This window comes from Haliotis rubra, unplaced genomic scaffold (genome assembly GCF_003918875.1).
Source record: "Haliotis rubra isolate DU_JTF1 unplaced genomic scaffold, ASM391887v1 Scf112, whole genome shotgun sequence".
Lineage (NCBI taxonomy): Eukaryota > Metazoa > Mollusca > Gastropoda > Lepetellida > Haliotidae > Haliotis > Haliotis rubra.
Window position 1 is genome coordinate 1740917 of NW_025765026.1, and position 22547 is coordinate 1763463.

General features: G+C 39.0%; 1 protein-coding gene across 2 annotated transcripts in view; it reads right to left on the reverse strand.

Annotated features, from left to right (window-relative positions):
• LOC124289763 (acetylcholine receptor subunit beta-like 1) overlaps positions 1 to 22547 on the reverse strand; it is a 74089-nt gene that overhangs the window by 8455 nt on the left and 43087 nt on the right. The window contains exons 1-2 of one of the 2 annotated variants that reach the window (XM_046726414.1): positions 20521 to 20694; positions 343 to 476 (exon numbers count right to left, since the gene is read on the reverse strand). In XM_046726414.1, coding sequence (XP_046582370.1) covers positions 343 to 476; positions 20521 to 20608 — 222 coding nt within the window. In that variant the 5' untranslated portion in view covers positions 20609 to 20694. Of the gene's footprint in view, positions 1 to 342; positions 477 to 20520; positions 20695 to 22547 lie in introns of those variants that run through there. The other variant, XM_046726423.1, reaches the window with a different exon arrangement.

Here is a 22547-nt window from a genome sequence, read left to right on the forward strand (position 1 = left end):
AAGCTGGTCTTCATCCACATTTGAACCATCAATTAGATTCAGCGTCAGATTATTAGGCTCGAGATGCAGAACGTATTACGGTAGCCCTCAGAGAGGTCACAATTTGCTTTTCGTATCACATGTAATCTTTACAAGATGCTTTTAAAGGTTTTTAAAGGGACGAGGCGAGAAAGTACAACCTTTTTAATGCCATCAAATATTTGCGTCAGTTTGATCAACATTAATCAGCTAACGTGACTTCACTTCAGGAAGGCTGTGAATAACTTCCATAGCTAACACCGATCACGGGTGATATCAAACACAATATATGGAATGAATATAGAAAGTGTATGCTATACTTACCAGGCTTATAATCTGGCTTAGCTGTAAACTGAAGTCTATATGGAGGGAATCGTTAACTTCATTTACTGGTCTGATGAGAGGATTGTACCCGTTCTTCGAGAAAAGGTCGTACACCAAGCGGTCTTGGTCCGCCGCTGAAACGATCAATTGGGAAAGAATTATTAAAAAAGAAAAGATGCATGTAAAAGACCCAAGTCAAAAGTAAATTACAATCATCATCATCATCATCATCATCACTTCAGAACAAAACCAACATAATAATAACATATTGACGTTCTCTGTGTTCTTAGGTTTATATGTACTGCTATTTTTATTACCAGCCATTCATTTGAAATGGGCCAAAACAGAAGAGGAATCTGTTGAATGTCTGTCAGAGTAGGTTCAGTCAGTGCGACATGTCACTGGCAGAATGCACAAACTGTACAGCGGAATCAGGACTGGGAAAAACCTTCTGGCTCAGCCAGCTGTTATCCAAAATTTGGCTTCTCTACTCGAAATGTTTGTAGTTGTTCCAACAGCCTTCATTTGCATTACCTTCATAATGTAAACATCGCTACATAAATCGTTTGATCAAAGAACAAGGCAAAAGTGACATATCGAAAAACACCACATGTTAGACCTGATACCTCGGGATGAAATCGACAAAAATCTTGTGTTAGTACTACTTTTTGGCTTGACTTAAAACCAGAAGACATGTCTCATTCTTTATTACACTGAATTCCGAAAGCTCCATAAAACTCGTACAAAGAGAGATATAATGCTGGGCCCGGCGAATGTACCATCAAATCCAGATTAACCATCATCTTTCAAACTATACTCATGCCAATAATGGTTTGTCACCCCCTTCAATTTGTTTAATTGGAGAGGAGGTGTGGGGTGGGGGTGTTAGGTGTGTGTGGGGTTGGGGTGGGAAGGGGGTTGACAACCATTATTGGCATGAGTATATTAAGAAAGCACGTACATTCACAGAACGTATGTGAGACTATCGGAATTAACACCATGTGGATTTTCAGACATACAAAGGATAGGCTTGAATTTGGACACTCTCACACACGGGCTGAGTTCTGTCCAAAACGTTTGATCTTTTAACTTTGTACACCAATATCCAACATGAAAAACCTAAGACAGAACTTCGTTGTGTGATCCACGAGGTATTCGTTGAGAGAACAGATATACTGGGGTATGTTTCTAGAGTAAATGTCATCTAAAGGTTACTGAGAAAACAATATATGAAATGCTAAGATTTCTTCATTATAATATACATACAAAATGTGAGGTAAAACGTTTAGACAAATGGGTATTACCAAGAGCAGTTGTGCTCCCCTTCTACCTGATCTGTTTCTTCCTAAAAGAGTAATTTGGCCAAGATATGTACCTTATAAGCTTAAGGTAGATCGATGATCAAACCACCAAACAGTTAATTCCCTTATACTGATTTACCCAACTGAACTAGAAATAAAGGAGAGATCGCCTCATGTGTACCACATTCAGATCTATGCATAAACATTTAGAGTGGCAAAAACCTCTACAAGGTCGAATGACTATAGTCAACAGTCCCTTCACGTCCAGTAATATCCCAACAGATCCAGCCTTTGGGGTTAACATTTACGAACTTTTAGGGTACAATCAACCATGCCCTCTTTGCCAAGATTTCATTTTCGGTAAAAACCGCCAGTGCAAAAGAATAACCAGGCTTAACTATCATCAGAAACAAATTCCGTTTGTGTAAAGAGGAAAATATCTGTGAAAGTCATATGATAGGATTACTGATAATCAGTGATGATACCAGGTGTTCGCAAAAAGGATAAGCATGTCTTGCCTTACTGGAAGCACCCGCCATTTACTAAAGCGCGACATATATGACTCTTACTCGGAGTTGTTTTAATCAAGGTTTCTCATTGAAGCTTTCAAAACGTTCTTTTGTAACCAAGCGGAGGATAGAAATGATGCCCGATGCAATTCCCTATTTTGACTTGTATATACGTTCTCGGTTGTTTTCAGGAGACCAACTGACTAGTCTTTATGGCCGTACCGTCGGCAGGATACGCTCAACGTTTCGCGAACGCCTCCTATAATCTCTGCATGACATTGATTCATAAACACATACTTAATATAATATGATATAGTCGAAATCACACAATGGAATTTTATCTTGGCACAGTTTTGATGGATGTGGAAAGGGTGGGTTTGTTTGCTTCTATGATACAAAATCCATTTTAAAGGAATCATAATATTATGAATTATGTTTTCCCCAAATGCTTCCGAGTCTGAAAACTTCAAACAATTTTAGAGCTTCTACTTTACAACCGCTTACAAATGTCAGCTCTGGGTTCACGTGTTCTGAAGGTATCACGTTATGTTCATATTTCCGTCAGATGCAATGTATAACGTTCTGGATGTTATTTTTTATGTCTGATATTTATAACATTTTCACTCTAAACAATCAAAAACATGCTGTGATTAAGAATACATACAGGAAGGTTTTATATATTTTGCAACGCATAATGCATGGTATAAATATGTTGAAAAACGGGAGATGTATGTGCTGTGAAATGAGTAAATAAATGAATGAATGAGTGAGTGGATGAATGAATGAACACTTGTCGTCGATGGCATAACACATTTGTATTGAGAAACTGTTAAAAGTATATCATGAGGATCTTGTTTTCCAGAAAAACCCCAAAAGATAACATTATCAGTGTATGAAAAAGGCCCGTCCGACCGCCCGAGACGGGCTAGATTTCTGACGGACAGTCAAAATTTACAGCTAGCCAGCCCGATGGTCTGATAAAAATTACAAATAACATGTTCCATACATCGGAGTAATTTTCTTTGGATTGTCCCGTTTGGTTAAATCCATTTTGGGCTGGTAACATTTGAAGTTACCAGCCCTGATGTCTCGCTGGTTTGTTGACTTATTTCATACACTGACATTATATAGTCCTACATCATTATCATTTTATTTTGGTTTTGATTGTGGTTTGTGCCCTTTTCAAACCAGGATTCCCTTTTCTGTAGAACCTTCACCCTGCCCTTTTTGTTGTCTGGAGGAAACACTATCATACTTTTAGTCAATTTTGTAAGGGATGTCCATATGACTGTCAGATACGTATCGTCTTTTGTTATGACTTGTAATCAAGGTTTCAGTCTTTTGAACTTATAACCTACAGCGGCAGGGCCTGAAGGAGTGGCAATCACAAAACAAAATCCTCACAAAGAGAAAGCGATTGTCTACCAAACATGCAGGTGTCGTTAAAACAACGTTTAAATCATGAGCCCATCTGCGAATTCGTATCATTTGTTTACATCATGTTGGTCGTTTGGTTTAACAGTACGTAGCAACAGAGAGGTTTGGTTATTAGTTCTTAAATAACTCCATATATAAGGTCACCATATACCTCTATCACCATCTACATCAACGTCTACATCATGATGTACAGATATGACAATGCAATATGTCCATGAAGAGTTTGGCGTGTCTGGGTGCACTATTCGAAGTTCGATTCCCAGATTTGACCTGAATATGTTTTGCATCTTAGTACCATACCCGTGGTAAAACCGTAAAGATTGGTCCTCAGAATAGGTCCTTAGCATCTTATAATATGAGTAAGAGACGTGGATAGGAGTCCACAATATCATTCACACTCCGTTCTAGGTTAAGTTACATACCGCCGTCTTATAGCTGGAGAATAGCTGAGTGCAAACAACACACAAACAACATACAAACAACATACAAAAACAACACACAAACAAACCGAATTGATCAAACAGGTCAATAAACAACCTACGTACTGTTCACCTCAGTAACGTCGTTAATATAATATTCATCACTACACATATATCATATCTAATCTCCAGATGAATAATAAAGATTGTAGTACAAGCACACCACGACATACCAAACCAAGACAGGAATGTGAGATACAACAACGCGCATACTAGATTGAAAGTTGAACTGTAATCCTCGTGGATCGAGAGGATCCAATATAATACTGCCACTCACTGCAAAATGAAAGGAATATTCCTAATTTCATTTCGCACATGACCCCCTGTTCCCGTCCCAAACAAACCACGGCGTGAAACACAGTGATCACCCAAGTGTAAATGTAGCTCGGTCCAGGGCCCACACTGGTTAAGTATGCCAGTGGTGCGGTGTGTCCCTCGATGCCTGTATTCCACGCCGGAACATTTGTTCTGGGCTGCATCTCTACTCGCACATACTTTAACAATGGCAATACAGGTAATAGCTGCATTACCCAAATTATATTGTTCTTGCAATGGATTCTAATCAAAGGGGGTCACTTCAGTATTGATTAAAATAGATAGCGCATGTGTTTTGGCTTTGAGTACAGAGACCGTCTTGGTTTGTTTCAGCAGCTTCTATTGGTGAAGATTGAGAAGGAAGATGACTCAATAGTCTATCTACATAATATTCCGATAACTATTCTCCTATTATATTATTTTTTTGCTGATGTGAAAACTTATACTATAATCTAAATAATATTTGCATACTTTCCAAAGGGTAATTTGATGAAATCTCACTGGAACAAATCTACACTTCCGTGTTGCATCAATTACTGAGTTAGATACTAAGTTAAAGATATACCAAATACATTAGACATGTAACCTGCAAGTAATAAGTTTTTAATACCTTTGCCCTTTTCCGTTCGGACTGGCGTAGACTAGACAGGACTGAATAGGGTAGATGTTTACTGAGTCAGTGTGGAATGGCCTATCTAGGTCGCGGAGACGCGTGTTGTGTTTTCGGTTGGCTGGTAAACTATGCTTATAGCAAAAGTGTCTGCAGTCATCCTCTTACAGGCTTCCTTCCACCAGGCACTATAGTTAATGAGTCTTTTGTTCTTTTTCTCAGATGAGCATGGAACTCTGCCAGGAGGAAGCTCTGGCACACATTCAGTGTCCTGATTTTGGACGGGCTATGACACACGTGGCAAGGTACACCCTCTTTAATTGGAATAATATTCTCTTTCCAGATACTCCCATCAGAAGGTTGGCTGCGATGTTTGAGGAAATGGAGGATAACGCCGTGGAATCAGCCTCGTGAGGATGAAACTCTCATAGGTGGTTCAAAGAGTAAAAAGACGATGTGCCCTCGCGCCTTCAGCACGCGCGGTTGCCTGGAAACGGAATTCTGATCGCTCCTGCTGCCTGATGGATAATGAAATCCCGTAGCATTCAAAAGCCAAACCTGCTCAGTATTGACAAAATCTTTAATTAACTGCATTGATATTTCTTTAAAAGGGATAACAAAAAGATATCTGGGTCAGAAAGGAATATTCGACCGGAATATTTGGAACCATTTCCTATTATTCCATATGTGTACACGTTAGGATAAAATCTCTAAGGAGGTCATTACGAGTTTAACTGAATATGAAAACAGATGTCATACCGTGAAATGAAATGATATGCGTTAGGTTGGTGTACTATTTCTGCCATTCATGCATAACAGACGACAATGAACAGTTGTGAAAAGATGCATCAGTTAATAATTCAGTGTTTCCAAAGTTAGGAACTGACGTTTATATTTCTTGGTGACATTCATTTCATATATCAAACATTATCAACCATCTTGTGAAAATATGGTATCATAAGAAACAGTTGTGTGGATTAGTATTTTCACGTAAGCGATTCAATACTGTCTTCGTTATTAGTGGATTTTATCATAAATTAACTACATTTGACAATGGAAATCATACAATTTGTCTATGCTTTTCCTTTCATCTGTACTGCTCAATAGTATTTCTCCTTGTGAACTGCAACATATAAAATCACGGTGTTTATCTGGAGCCCTTCGGGAGGGGAAACATTATTGTTACTTAGCAAAGTATTTTAACCCTCGTCGTTGCCCTAGAGACAATATTGAAACTCCGAATCGGCCATTATGCTCGCCACCTGTTGAATCAACCCACATCGGCTCTTAAACTAGGACATGATTACGATCAATATCTTCACGGGCGAGCTGCAAGTACGGGAGCCATCAGTGAGTTTTAGTTATCTTGTACGACATCACTGAACTCCCAGCACATGATATCACTTCGGGTCTATTTGTCAGTAGAACATGACAAAATGTATCGTTATACCAGATCGTATCGTGTTGGAATCCAGTTGTCATTAAGGATATGACTTGATCGCCCGAAATACGATATCAGAAGCAGACCTGCTTGTCATGTGAATACGAATAGGCCTCCTTACAAAAACAACATGACGGCAATAACTATATGTCACGAACAATTTATCTGAAATATCTACGTGAAATATTTACGTATCTGCACACATATAAGATAATTAGCTGGTCTTCGTTTACAGAATATGAGAGTATCTGCTCACATGTAGGATAATTACCAGGTCTTCACATGTAGGGTAATGTAATGAAGTAGCTCACATGAGAGGTCTTCTTCATGTGAATAGTATGAAAGTGTCTGCTCACATATAAGATAAGCACCGGGTCTTCATATAAATAATATGAAATGATCTGCTCACATGTAAGATAATTACCAGGTCTTCATGTGAATAGTATGAAAGGATCTGCTCACGTATAAGATAAGTACCGGGTCTTCATATAAATAGTATGAAAGGATCTGCTCACATGTAAGATAATTACCGGGTCTTCGTTTACAGAATATGAAAGGATCTGGTCGCACATAACATAATTACCGGGTCTTCATGTGTCTGGTATGAGAGTATCTGCTCACATATAAGATAACTACCAGGTCTTATTATATATAGTATGAGAGGATATGCTAACATAGACGATAATTACCGGGTGTTTGCATATGGAATATAAGAGGATCTACTCACATATAAGGTAATACCTGGATCTCACCTACATGGCAAGGGATATGCCCGTTATGTAGAATACGAGCAGATTTAACGTACAACATGGCAAGAGTTATACACGTTATGTAGAATACGAGCAGATTTCACGTACAACATAGCAAGGGTTATACACGTTATGTAGAATACGAGCGGATCTCACGTACAGTATGGCAAGGGTTATACACGTTATGTAGAATACGAGCAGATCTCACGTACAGCATGGCAAGGGATATACACGTTATGTAGAATACGAGCGGATCTCACGTACAACATGGCAAGGGTTATACCTGTTATGTAGAATATACGAGCAGATCTAACGTACAACATGGCAAGGGTTATACACGTTATGTAGAATACGAGCAGATCTCACGTACAGTATGGCAAGGGATATACACGTTATGTAGAATACGAGCGGATCTCACGTACAGTATGGCAAGGGATATACACGTTATGTAGAATACGAGCGGATCTCACGTACAACATGGCAAGGGTTATACACGTTATGTAGAATACGAGCAGATTTCACGTACAACATGGCAAGGGTTATACACGTTATGTAGAATACGAGCGGATCTCACGTACAGTATGGCAAGGGATATACCTGTTATGTAAAGTATGAAAGGATCTCACGTACATCATAACAGGATCTCTTCACATACAACATCACTCGAGTGTCTACTTGTCATATGGATATGAATCTACTTGTCATATGAATATGAATGAATCTCCTCACATTCAACATCACTAGGAGAGGTACTTGTTATGTAAATATGACTGAATTTCTTCATATAAAACTTAGTATGTGCTTGGATCTCCTCACATACAAGAAACCCGTGAAGATCCGGGTTAGAATGGGTCTTCAGCAACCTATGATTGTCGTAAGACGCGACTAACGGGGTCGGGTGGTCAGGCTCACTGACTTGGTTGACACATGTCATCGTATCCCAATTGCGTAGATGCTCATGATGTTGATCACTGGATTGTCCGGTCCAGACTCGATTATCTACAGACCGCCGCCATATAGCTGGAATATTGCTGAGTGCGGCGTTAAACAACAAACCAATCACATGTTTAGGTTTGCAGATAGGTGTTTACAGTCCCAAATGAAGGGAAATACGGAAAGGTAAACTATCATATACTACCACAAAGAAGAATAAGGTACATATACATATATATATATATATATATATATATGAAATGCCAACAGTTCGAGTAATGTACTCTCAGCACATGGTCATTATCTATTGGCACCAACGTCAAGCACAACTTTGTCGAATTTCCATGTGTAGAGAGTACGGTTGTCTCGAAGCAACAGCCTGATCCTAGCGTATTCCTTATTTCATCATTATGTCGAACTTGGTATTTTCGTAGCCTATCAACTAGGAAAGGGTCAGTGACTGTAATTAGACCCCACAGCAACAGAAACTTCCTCCTTAGTTTAAGAATGTATATTAGCTGATTCAACAGGTGGTGAGCATAATGGCCGATTCAGAGTTTCATTATTAGCTCTGGAGCCGCTACAAGGCTCAGAGTACTGAGCTTTTAACTCGTTGTGAAGACGTACCGCGTGTGATATACATGTATTGGACTACCTTCCAAGATACCCTTGGTCATTGTGACCGAAATAGCGTCAAATACATCATCATGCCTTTTGTGGTTGAAGCGTTCACTCATCACGCCGAAGGCCCGGGTTCGATTCCCCACATGGGTACAATGTGTGAAGCCCATTTCTGGTGTCCCCCGCCGTGATATTGCTGGAATATTTCTAAAAACGGCGTAAAACCATACTCGCTCACTCAACTGGCAGTGCAAACAACAGATGTTGTCTCTTCATAATTATACATTCATTGCTGGTCCATTACTCGGGACACGCAACACCAGACACACTCAATTCCTACGGCTACTAAAGACAGATCCTCCCCTTTTATAGCTGCATTACTCTATTTTGATATAAAACTTGGGTTTTATTGCCTCCAGTTTAATGTCAACTCTGGCTCAACGTTTACGATGATACGATGTGTTGATCAAAGATACATGGCCTTTGATGAAGCCTGTACATTTATTGGGACGTCAGTGTGACGCTCCTGTGGCTACAAAAACTGATTTTTCTCTTCTATTTTGACCATTTGATATTCCCATGAAATCTTCAGAAGTAATATTATGGTTCTTTATGGTAATGCGAGTCCCTTTTGTACTGAAACTTGACGACTTTCGTTGATGGCTAAATTGTCTGATGAGAAGAGCTGCAAATGCATGCATGATTGTTTTGAGAAAATGCCTTTTAGAATTATATAACCTGTGTCTCAAAATCACATACAGCATGGATACTCGTCTGTTTGGGAGTCAGCAGTATGAGACAGCTATTGGATACTCGGAATTTGAACATAAACATGTTGGTAAAAGGGAAGGTCTGTACATATTTGGCTTATACGTATATTGGGCACCGCCATGCTAATCATTACTGTTTGAGATCATTTCTGTAAGCCCTTCAGCGTGCTTGGAATTGCTGTGATACATCACTGGTGCTATTGACTCGGTATGGAATTACGGTTTTAAACTTATACCAGTGTTTCCATGGACCACGATTACCACTATCGCTTCAGTAGAATACAATAAACACTAACGTTTCAGTAGAATGCAATGAACATTTGTGTTTCAGTAGAATATAATTAACACTAAATTTTCAGGAATATACATCCAACACAAGTGATTCAGGAAAACACAATTAACTCTAATATTTTAGAAGAATGCAATAAACATTTCAGTGTTTCAGTAGAATACAACACACTAGTGTTTCAGTAGAATACAACACACTAGTGTTTCAGTAGAATACATCACACTAGTGTTTCAGTAGAATACATCACACTAGTGTTTCAGTAGAATACATCACACTAGTGTTTCAGTAGAATACAACACACTAGTGTTTCAGTAGAATACAACACACTAGTGTTTCACATCACACTAGTAGTAGAATACATCACACTAGTGTTTCAGTAGAGATACATCATCACACTAGTGTTTCACACTAGTGTTTCAGTAGAATACAACACACTAGTGTTTCAGTAGAATACATCACACACTAGTGTTTCAGTAGAATATATCACACTAGTGTTTCAGTAGAATACAACACACTAGTGTTTCAGTAGAATACATCACACTAGTGTTTCAGTAGAATACAACACACTAGTGTTTCAGTAGAATACATCACACTAGTGTTTCAGTAGAATACATCACACTAGTGTTTCAGTAGAATACATCACACTAGTGTTTCAGTAGAATACATCACACTAGTGTTTCAGTAGAATACATCACACTAGTGTTTCAGTAGTGTTTCAGTAGAATACAACACGCTAGTGTTTCAGTAGAATACATCACACTAGTGTTTCAGTAGAATACATCACACTAGTGTTTCAGTAGAATACAACACACTAGTGTTTCAGTAGAATACAACACACTAGTGTTTCAGTAGAATACATCACACTAGTGTTTCAGTAGAATACAACACACTAGTGTTTCAGTAGAATACAACACACTAGTGTTTCAGTAGAATACAACACACTAGTGTTTCAGTAGAATATAGTCAACACTACGATAAAAAGCATACTTCAAATATCAGTGCGTCAGTACAACAGAATATACGTTTCATTAGGATACAACAAAACAGATGATGCTTCAGTAGAATACAATAAACACCAATGCTTTGTAGAATATGATGAAAACTACAGCTACACTGGAAGACAAAACAATTATCAGTGCTTCAATAAACACAATAAACATAAGTTCTTCAGCAGAACACATCAAACAACTGTGCTTCACTGGAATAAGTCAAACACAGGAAACCGACGAGACCGTTTCAGAGCACATGCTTGAATAAACGATGTCGTTATACACCTGATATTTACTGAAATAAGTCTGTTCTTGGGCAACGCTTTTCTATTGCTTCGCGTGGGTCTTCATCTCTTCTGTACGTTCGCTGGGGGTCCTGGGTGTACAATCAAGGCTAAGTGAAAAAGCACGGCGAAGAAAGAGACGTTTCTGCCAAGTTATAACCAGTGCTCATAAATCACTCCATGTTATGACGTCACAACCCGGAAGCAGCGTATGCAGGCCGAAAGTGTTCCTCCAAAATCATCCAATGAAGAGTTGAAACAAACATTCAAAGATTATAGAAGATTCAGGATATAAACTCTTTATAAGACGCATTCTTTACAACAGAGGCATATACAACGGTCACCCAAATTCAATCAAAATTATAGTAATTTGTAGTATGCGTGTTAGAAACCGACAAATCATGGATATTGCGAGACAATCTATTAATAGCGTTAAACTAAGACGACAAACAAGGCCATCAAATAAAATCTCGTTCCAGATTGGTGTCGTATGTTCAAGCATCAATATATGTCATCGGGTGCAATGACCAACAAGGTCATCCAATAACATTCTCCTGGATATGAACGTAGTGTCACACACTTTAATCACTTTATGAATCCAGTTTGGTATGCATGAGTGTTCCTCGACAGTGCTTAATCCACCCGTGGTTTCCAGCAATGAGAAGCGTTGCCCTGGTGTCCTTGTTACAGCGGTAAATGAACTCCTGTATGGCTCATAACGTTTCAATCAAATGCAGGGACCGTATATATACCCATGTAATAAACACCGTGTAGGTTGGCTGGCATTCATGAAATCAATCCTCGGAGTGCCAAATACAAACCTTAATCCGTTCTTTCCCTATCTTAGACAAAGACCTAGTATATGTTATAGTGTTGTATATCTTGGTTTTCGTATTAATAAACCATCTGTCCATGTTATACAAGTCTGTAAGTTGTAATACAATATGCGAATAAATACCATATATAAGGATACAGAAATGTGTATAAAACAGGTATTTGTGGATATGAAGTTGAAAGTTCATCTGCGCGAATTTGGACACGCCCAACGAAAGACATAGCATTGATTTCAACGTTTCATAGCAATGGTCAGGAATAGATACTTTCTTGTCCCCCTCTCCCTCCTCCCAACAGCTAAAAAGATCGAGCCCCAAGCTTGTCTGTGGTGTTGGGCTTTGATGTATCTCTAAACATGTCTGTAATTGATAATGTTTCCCCACTGCGTTCATCTCATCCCATGTGCTTCCCATATGCAATTGTGGGCTATCTTCTTAATGGGCAGGCAATCTTGTGCATTCTGTCTTAAGTTGATTGTAGTCTCTAAGAAAAGGTATGGCACGTACATTCCCATCTGTGCAAAACAGATGATAGCATTTTGATTTTAAACTCAGAAAAATATATTTGAATTTGAAAATGACTGTAAAACACTTAATACAACAGTATAACAACACATATATCTTACAAATGCAGACTGATGCATAATTATTCACATTATGCTTTGACTTCTGTGTGCACCATGCAATGTTGTTGGCCCAATAGCCGTAAACGTTTGATCAATGAGGTCTGTATATTGGTACTTTGCCATTCTGTCTGTTGTCTTAATGTACTGACATACCATATTGCTGGGATCAGCATTATATACTGTGAAGGGGATAAAATATACTCTGGCCCAATTATACCTTGACGCGAGACTGGTCAGATCGCCGTTAGCATGAGACTCGCCAGGTCAATGGTCCAAAGATTTCCAACAGAAACATGTGGCCTGATGGCTGATCCACCAATACACACAAAGAACATGAAGTATACAAAACCAATTGGTTCAGTAGTTTACAAAATGATCAGAAGACAAACCTTACCGATTAATTCAACACTTTACAATATGGACAACGGATAAATCATATCGACCAGCTCACAAATTGACTACAGGTTACAAAAAGGAAGTGTACTGCAGTATCCCACACCAAAAGTTTCATATGAACATGTCGTTTTATCATCATAGGTTATCATTTCTAAAAGGTCACATGTTCTGTTTTATGCTGTACGTGAAATCTTCTTGCACGACATCCGCACAGCATATATTCCTGCCACATGAGCACTCACAGACCCACACACCTGTTGACCCAGGGCTGACAAGAAAGTGAGGCAATACTGGGATATGATCTCATGCTACGTTCATCCTCTCCGAGTAATTCAGTAGTCATTACTCAAGCTGACAGTGTGTCACTGATGCAGTGGCTAATATTTCTGTGTGGGTATCCATGTCCGGGACAAACCTGGACGAGCAGCAGGATTAGGGGGTATCTAACATCACACTTTACTCTCTGAAGCTGGAGAAGGTTCAGGTGATATCCAACATCCAGGAGCACTACGAACCATATGGGGTAAGAGTCACAACAACATAAAGAAAGAAACCAAGGCCACTACGTGAAAGAACATGCATCCACAAATTCACATCATTTGTAAAACGATCAATACTCTTTCACCTGGCTATGCTATGATCTTGTACAACCTTATGTTTCAGAAGCAAAAGGAAACGACCTCAGAGAGTGAGTGAGTTTCGTTTCACGCCACATTTGGCAATACTCCGGCAATATCACGGCGGGGGACACCAGAAATGGGCTTCACACATTGTATCTATGTGGGGAATCGAACCCGGGTCTTCGGCGTGACAAGCGAACGCTTTAACCACTAGGCTACACCACCGCCTCCAACCTCAGAGAAACGGTATAAAGTGCAAAACAAAAAAATATTATAACTAGTTTCTTCCAACCAAGGTAAAACTTTGGATTTTACTCCCCCATGCATGTACAGGATAAACTTTGGGCAATTTTGAAAAAATGATAAAAAACGATGGAAACGATTATTCTCTTCAGTAGCGATCTTAATGCCCACAGATTAGATAGATATATCTTTGATAATCCTAGTTTCTCCTGTGGCTTCCAGAACGAAGATTTCTCATCATTTCTTCTTTTCTTGTCGAAGTTACTTCTATATAAGAAGTAACATGTGTTTCTGTCGTACATCTAGTTCAGTCTTGTTTGGAAATTCCAGTGCTTCTACATGGGAATATCTTGAAAATTTAAATCCTGTCCATAAAAGTATTGATCAATCAGGGACGATTCACCAAATGTGTGTAAGTCTGTAACAGTGTCGATGTTTTAGTGTTAAATAATATGCCTCTGTCGTTTCATCTTTATTTTACAGCCTCTGGAACCTGTTGACAAGTGTATAGATACAATTGTGTATACATTTATTGATATCACTTGTAATCTGGAGCGGCATTAAGTTATAACTATCAATCCAGATCACATTTCAGGGAAATACATATCTTTCGAACAAATCCATCATGACAAATATCGTCAGGAGTTGGTGAAAGAATTGAGGTTACCCAACATGGCACGATAATGTCATGACTTGGAAGAGGAGCACGTGATAGCCTAATGACACAATACTGCCATGAGTTGGAGAAGAAAGGTGATATCCTTTATAACATATCAATGTCATGAGTTGGAGAAAGAAAGGCCATATCAGACTTGACACAACATGTCATGAGTTGGAAATGGAACGGGTTATATCATACACGACACAATACTGAGTTATGTGGTGTACATGTTGAAGAAACGGTAGTTGACAAAGCGGGTTACTTTGACACAGTGGAGAGTTCCTTCTGTTGTCGTATAATAGCACTGATCTGGGTTGTGATGATGCTATAATGTAAGTAAGTATATATTATGTGACCTTTAACAGCCACAATAGACAACGTGTGCAGTACACTATAAACATGAGCCTAACCAGATTGCTGGTACAACAATGTACATTTGAAGATAAAACTAATAAAAGTGTTGGTTCAACAATATACATTTGAAGACAAAACTAATAAAAGTGCTGGTTCAACAATATACACTGCAAGCCTCAGCATCACCAGGTCGCTGAATTCATCTATATACACATGAACACCAGATAAACCAGATTGCTGTTCAACAATATACACATGAACACCAGATAAACCAGATTGCTGTTCAACAATATACACATGAACACCAGATAAACCAGATTGCTGTTCAACAATATACACATGAACACCAGATAAACCAGATTGCTGTTCAACAATATACACATGAACACCAGATAAACCAGATTGCTGTTCAACAATATACACATGAACACCAGATAAACCAGATTGCTGTTCAACAATATACACATGAACACCAGATAAACCAGATTGCTGTTCAACAATATACACATGAACACCAGATAAACCAGATTGCTGGTCAACAATATATACACATGAACACCAGATAAACCAGATTGCTGAATTCAACAATATACACATGAACACCAGATAAACCAGATTGCTGGTCAACAATATACAACCAGATATAACAGATGAACACCATATAAATGAACACCAGATAAACCAGATGCTGTTCAACAATATACACATGAACACCAGATAAACCAGATTGCTGTTCAACAATATACACATGAACACCAGATAAAACCAGATTGCTGGTAACAACAATATACACATGAACACCAGATAAACCAGATCGCTGTTCAACAATATACACATGAACACCAGATAAACCAGATTGCTGTTCAACAATATACACATGAACACCAGATAAACCAGATTGCTGTTCAACAATATACACATGAACACCAGATAAACCAGATTGCTGTTCAACAATATACACATGAACACCAGATAAACCAGATTGCTGTTCAACAATATACACATGAACACCAGATAAACCAGATTGCTGTTCAACAATATACACATGAACACCAGATAAACCAGATTGCTGTTCAACAATATACACATGAACACCAGATAAACCAGATTGCTGTTCAACAATATACACATGAACACCAGATAAACCAGATTGCTGTTCAACAATATACACATGAACACCAGATAAACCAGATTGCTGTTCAACAATATACACATGAACACCAGATAAACCAGATTGCTGTTCAACAATATACACATGAACACCAGATAAACCAGATTGCTGTTCAACAATATACACATGAACACCAGATAAACCAGATTGCTGTTCAACAATACACACATGAACACCAGATAAACCAGATTGCTGTTCAACAATATACACATGAACACCAGACTAACCAGATCGCTGTTCAACAATATACACATGAACACCAGATAAACCAGATTGCTGTTCAACAATATACACATGAACACCAGATAAACCAGATTGCTGTTCAACAATATACACATGAACACCAGATAAACCAGATTGCTGTTCAACAATATACACATGAACACCAGATAAACCAGATTGCTGTTCAACAATATACACATGAACACCAGATAAACCAGATTGCTGTTCAACAATATACACATGAACACCAGATAAACCAGATTGCTGTTCAACAATATACACATGAACACCAGATAAACCAGATTGCTGTTCAACAATATACACATGAACACCAGATAAACCAGATTGCTGTTCAACAATATACACATGAACACCAGATAAACCAGATTGCTGTTCAACAATATACACATGAACATGAACACCAGATAAACCAGATTGCTGTTCAACAATATACACATGAACACCAGATAAACCAGATTGCTGTTCAACAATATACACATGAACACCAGACTAACCAGATCGCTGTTCAACAATATACACATGAACACCAGATAAACCAGATTGCTGTTCAACAATATACACATGAACACCAGATAAACCAGATTGCTGTTCAACAATATACACATGAACACCAGATAAACCAGATTGCTGTTCAACAATATACACATGAACACCAGACTAACCAGATCGCTGTTAAACAATATACACATGAACACCAGATAAACCAGATTGCTGTTCAACAATATACACATGAACACCAGACTAACCAGATCGCTGTTCAATAATATACACATGAACACCAGACTAACTCGATTGCTGTTCAACAATATACACATGAACACCAGACTAACCAATATACACATGATAACCAGATCTGTTAAATAATATACACATGAACACCAGATAAACTAGATCGCTGTTAAACAATATACACATGAACACAAGATAAACCAGATTGCTGTTAAACAATATACACATGAACACCAGACTAACCTGATCGCTGTTCAACAATATACACATGAACACCAGACTAACTGATTGCTGTTAAACAATATACACATGAACACCAGACTAACCAGATCGCTGTTCAACAATATACACATGAACACCAGACTAACCAGATCGCTGTTAAATAATATACACATGAACACCAGACTAACCAGATCGCTGTTAAACAATATACACATGAACATGAACACCAGATAAACCAGATTGCTGTTCAACAATATACACATGAACACCAGACTAACCAGAACAATATACACAGATTGACTAACCAGATTGTTAAACAATATACAATATACACATGAACACCAGACTAACCAGATTGCTGTTAAACAATATACACATGAACACCAGACTAACCAGATCGCTGTTAAACAATATACACATGAACACCAGATAAACCAGATTGCTGTTAAACAATATACACATGAACACCAGATAAACCAGATTGCTCTTAAACAATATACACATGAACACCAGACTAACTAGATCTCTCTTTCCTCAATATACACAGGAATATGAAACCAACTACCAACGGTGACAACAACCATAGGATCATTGATCCATCCACAATAATTTATGCTAGAGATACACAGATCTGATCAATAATTTTTCAAAAGAAAAATGAACATAGTGGTTGTGGTGCCACCTATCCGCGGCATCTACAGATCAGTTCTTGGATGCCTGATTTTGTTTTGACAGTGATTCATTATGATACACTTTACCACATTTCCTATTTGCTAAGTCAGTTGTATATGAACACCAAACGAACTACGATGTGGGGTAAGTTCAACTGAGATTAATTAATCAGGCACGACGCCCTGTGTTCTCAAGTGTCAAACTATGTAATAATCTGTGTCAAAACAACAACATAGTTGTATATGCATCCCGAGAACGCACGACTACCACAGATGGCTTCCGTTATCCAACAGCTGTTCCTTATGGATCAGATCTTTCACATCCGCCATATGCACGGCCCTGGTGTATACGGCTTTTAGAATGACAATACTAACACAGTGAAATAGATACATCATTTCTTTCAACGCGAGGAATTTTCCAGATAAAGTTGTGGTTATTACAGCTACAACAAAACTCAACTTTCCTCCGACTTCGACATGGACAACATAATAATCATCTGTTTTGGTTTATTATCATTCAGTATTTTACAGTAGGTTTCAATCTGCATGTACTTGTTATACAGATATTGATGTGGGGTCCACTCGATACATTGTGAATGATGGTGAGATGTCTAATATTGGCAATACGTCTCCCAGAATTAGATGTAATCCACGAAAACAGCCTATATTCTAACATGGACGGTACATTTGATACTTGATATAGCCTTAGTGACGTGAAGGTGGTCGATCTGTGCATCAAATATATAAATGATTAATATAAACCAACGCACTTGAGGAAGCACTAGATCCTCGCGACAAAGAGCCAAGTTTAATATTCCGAGGACAACATATAACATATATTTGAAATTATATGAGAAATTATCAAATAGCCAAATATTAAATAAGCTCATGTACGATTCATTGATTGGTTAAAGTTAAGGAATCGACTGTGCAAATATACGCCCTCAATGGGGATCATCAGTGATAAGGGCAACACATTACACAGCTGATTCACAAGGAAACCAATATACGATAACCAGGCGGCTGATGATGACGCTAATATGATGATTGAATGTGTGATGCCCATCTGACTAATCCACGGCTGTCTCCAGTGTTGAAATCCTGCTTGTCGCACTGCCCATGTCGCGGCTACATGTATTGATCTGCATGTGCTATCATTACCACTTTCATTCACGCACACACGACTGGTCCTTGGACGTGTTGGAATAAGCAACTGACAAGATGGCATGAAAATGTTTCCTTTGTATGTCTGGATCCTTGTGACTTTCAGGAATAATGCTTAATGTGTGGGTACTGAAACATCACTGTGCAGGTCATATTGACTCAGGCTTTCAACGAATGAGAATGAAATTATGCTTTCTCATGTGATGGTTGCTTTTGTGATGCATTCATGACGGTTACTTTCATACGAATACACACAACATGTAATTATACCAATAATGCTATTTGGTATGTGTTTCGATACAAAGGTAATTTCTATCGAGGTTATATGTGTGTTTTGGATGTTAAGATGCTTGTAGTGACCGATTCTGACCAATTACAGTTATAGAATACATACAGGAATGTATCTGCCTCTTCATAAAATCGAAGTTATTAATTATTGCCAGTATACATGCAATGGTGATTCATCGAGTGACATATATATGATATTACTTACATCCATTGCATGACATTTTCAACCACGTCAGACTGACTGCACAGACATTCAAATTAAACCTATATACAGCCGAATACTTATCCTATCAAAAGACACATCTTGACCCCAGATCTTGTGTATATGCATACCATAATGACAGCCATGCAGCATAGGGTTCAACAAGTATCTCGGATTGATGATAAACTCAGATATGGTAACGATTTCTTCCTCGTACGCTGTATATTCAAAAGCCCTCAATCTAGTGGAGTGATGGGACGATTGTAGTAAAGACTTTGTGTAGCAACCATCATGGGTCAATACTGGAGTTGAGACTCTCACAGCTTAGACACAGCGTGGTTTTCTCAATGCCTTAGTATTGAGAGACTAGCACAACATGTCTGTCATATATCACTGGCGGTGAATACAGCTCACACGTTGGCTTTATTGCGTCGACGCGCATGTTTCTTTGTGAACAAAATGTTATTAAGCCGCGACTGTGAAGATGAGTATGAATTGTGGTCTTACCGGTGTGTACCATATGAAAGTCTATCGTTCTAGTCATTAAAAATAATAGCCTTCCCATCAACGTGAAACTTTATCCTAATGGTGGGATTGATTGAACCCATGGGCTGGCTATCGATCAACTTATAGCATGCTAATATAATGAACGGCCGTGTCTTCAACATTTGTTCACATGTGGCATTAAACATTGCCGCGTTTACATTTTGCCGACGCTCATAGCTAAATTCACTCCAGTCAACATAAATTCCAAAGGAATATTCGTAAACACATGACACAAAATACATGGCGACTGGAAGCTATATCCCCATCTGATCAAACCCACAACGGCGAACACTTCTACGGTCAGTTCGGCCGTGTTTTGGTGATGAAGGAATGGAAATGGTTGAAGATACGGACGCTGCGAGATGCTGAGCGTCAAATGGATGAGTGTGTGAGGGAGAGCGGTGATTATTGCGAGGGGCTTGAATCAATGGGAGTTGGGAAGAGATGGCGCTTCAAGGGTGGCATTACTAAGTCTGTCTTACCTCGCTCCTCGTGCTGTTCTCTGGCTTCAACTAAAACACTGACCAGCGTCACCGCAGTTAATAGTAATCCCGAACTCCCGACCTGCATAGTGCATGATCTCTCCAACTCCAACACTCACTCCGAGTCAACATAACCTATTACTACAGGTTTTAAGGTCGGTTGTTGTTCGGTGTGTCAAGACAGTCAGTACGCATGCGTCAAGGTACTTCCTGTAAAGTTTATAGTTCCCATGGCAGCACGTGCTTTGGAATATCAAAGTCAGTTAATCGGATGGAAAGTGTTTGGTTCTGGCAATGAGACAGTGGGATATGTGTATCTATTGAATATTGTTTTAGCGTCTTTTTTCAACGTATGTTTCGCTCGTGTGTACGGCTGATTCAGACTTGTGGGGGAATGGCGAGAGGTGGCAGAGGAAACAGCCGGCGGGCAGAGTAAACAGGATCTCGCGGATGCTGGAGGAGTTAGCCACGTGGGCGCTGTGTTGCCACGGCCACGCCGACTCGGGCGGCAGCGTTTAAACATGCATATACACTAAGAGAAATAGATAGATAGATAGACAGACAGACAGATAGATAGAGAGATAGAGGACGAGAGAGAGAGAGTTATCATGATTGTTATTCTATGGGCAGAGAGAAAGAAAGGGAGAGTGGAGGGAGATTACTGATGTCAGTTATCATTATGATCATGATTATTATTCTATTGTCAGAGAGAGAGAGGAGGGGAGAGAGAGAGAGAGAGAGAGAGAGAGAGAGAGAGAGTGTGTGTGTGTGAGAGAGAGAGAGAGAGAGAGAGAGAGAGAGAGAGAGAGAGAAGGACGGTTTGATTAACTATGTCAGTTGTGATGATTATTATTCTATTGTCAAAGAGAGAGAGCGAGCGAGAGAGAGAGAGAGAGAGAGAGAGAGAGAGAGAGAGAGGACGGTTTGATTAACTAACTATGTCAGTTGTGATTATTATTATTCTATTGTCAAAGAGAGCAAAGAGAGAGAGCGAGAGAGAGAGAGAGAGAGAGAGAGAGAGAGAGAGAGAGAGAGAGAGAGAGAGAGAGAGAGAGAGAGAGAGAGAGAGAGAGAGAGAGAGAGAGAGAGAGAGAGAGGACGGTTTGATTAACTATGTCAGTTGTGATGATTATCATTCTTATTGTCATGAGCCTTGTGTGTAATTCATGAGTGTCATGTGTGTGTGTGTGTGTGTGTGTGTGTGTGTGTGTGTGTGTGTGTGTGTGTGTGTGTGTGTGTGTGTGTGTGTGTTGGTGAACTTCCAACGAGAGGATAGATCATTGTCTCAATGGTTAAAAATACATGAAAATTTCACTCTTGGCATCATTACATCCCCCACAGGTAGTGTTTGTTATTGACATTCTTAAGTTCATAGGATAAAACACTTCGACGATACCTCACGACGAGTGAGTTGTGAGTGAATATAGTTTTACGTCGCTTTCCAAATAAGCTTCACATTTTACTCATGAGGGTAATCGAAAACCCGAGCGAACGCTGTATCCACTAATCTCTTCCCCCCTCGTGTCATACCCCAAATTAACCCTGGTTATGTTTCTTGGGGTTAACCCTTTGCACGTGGCTCTAACATTGAACCCTAAGACCTGCATAACTTGTGTTTCATCCGACATCAAGACTGATGAAGAGACAGAAAACCCAAATTTATTCAACTAATAATTGATGACATGTTGTTTTGTTTGAGAAATGATTCTTTTTGTGAATAATGCAATACAATTATTTCTGTTATATGAAGTATCCGTCGAAACGGACGTAGAGAGTAACATCATTACAGCATTCATGAAGAACAACAGGAAGTCCTACACTTTTATAAAAACCGCAACAATCTCCAAACGTGATATGAAACCTTGTAACTTTAACCATCCACGACGGCATATTTGTGTGCGGGGGAGCGCCGTCCAACTGAGTGCCGTTATACTACCTCTGAGACTCATGGGGAATGCTTCCTGAATGACTCGCCTACCTTGTGAGTGCCTAGTCAGTGTACTTTGAATACAGCAAAGGCTAGTCAT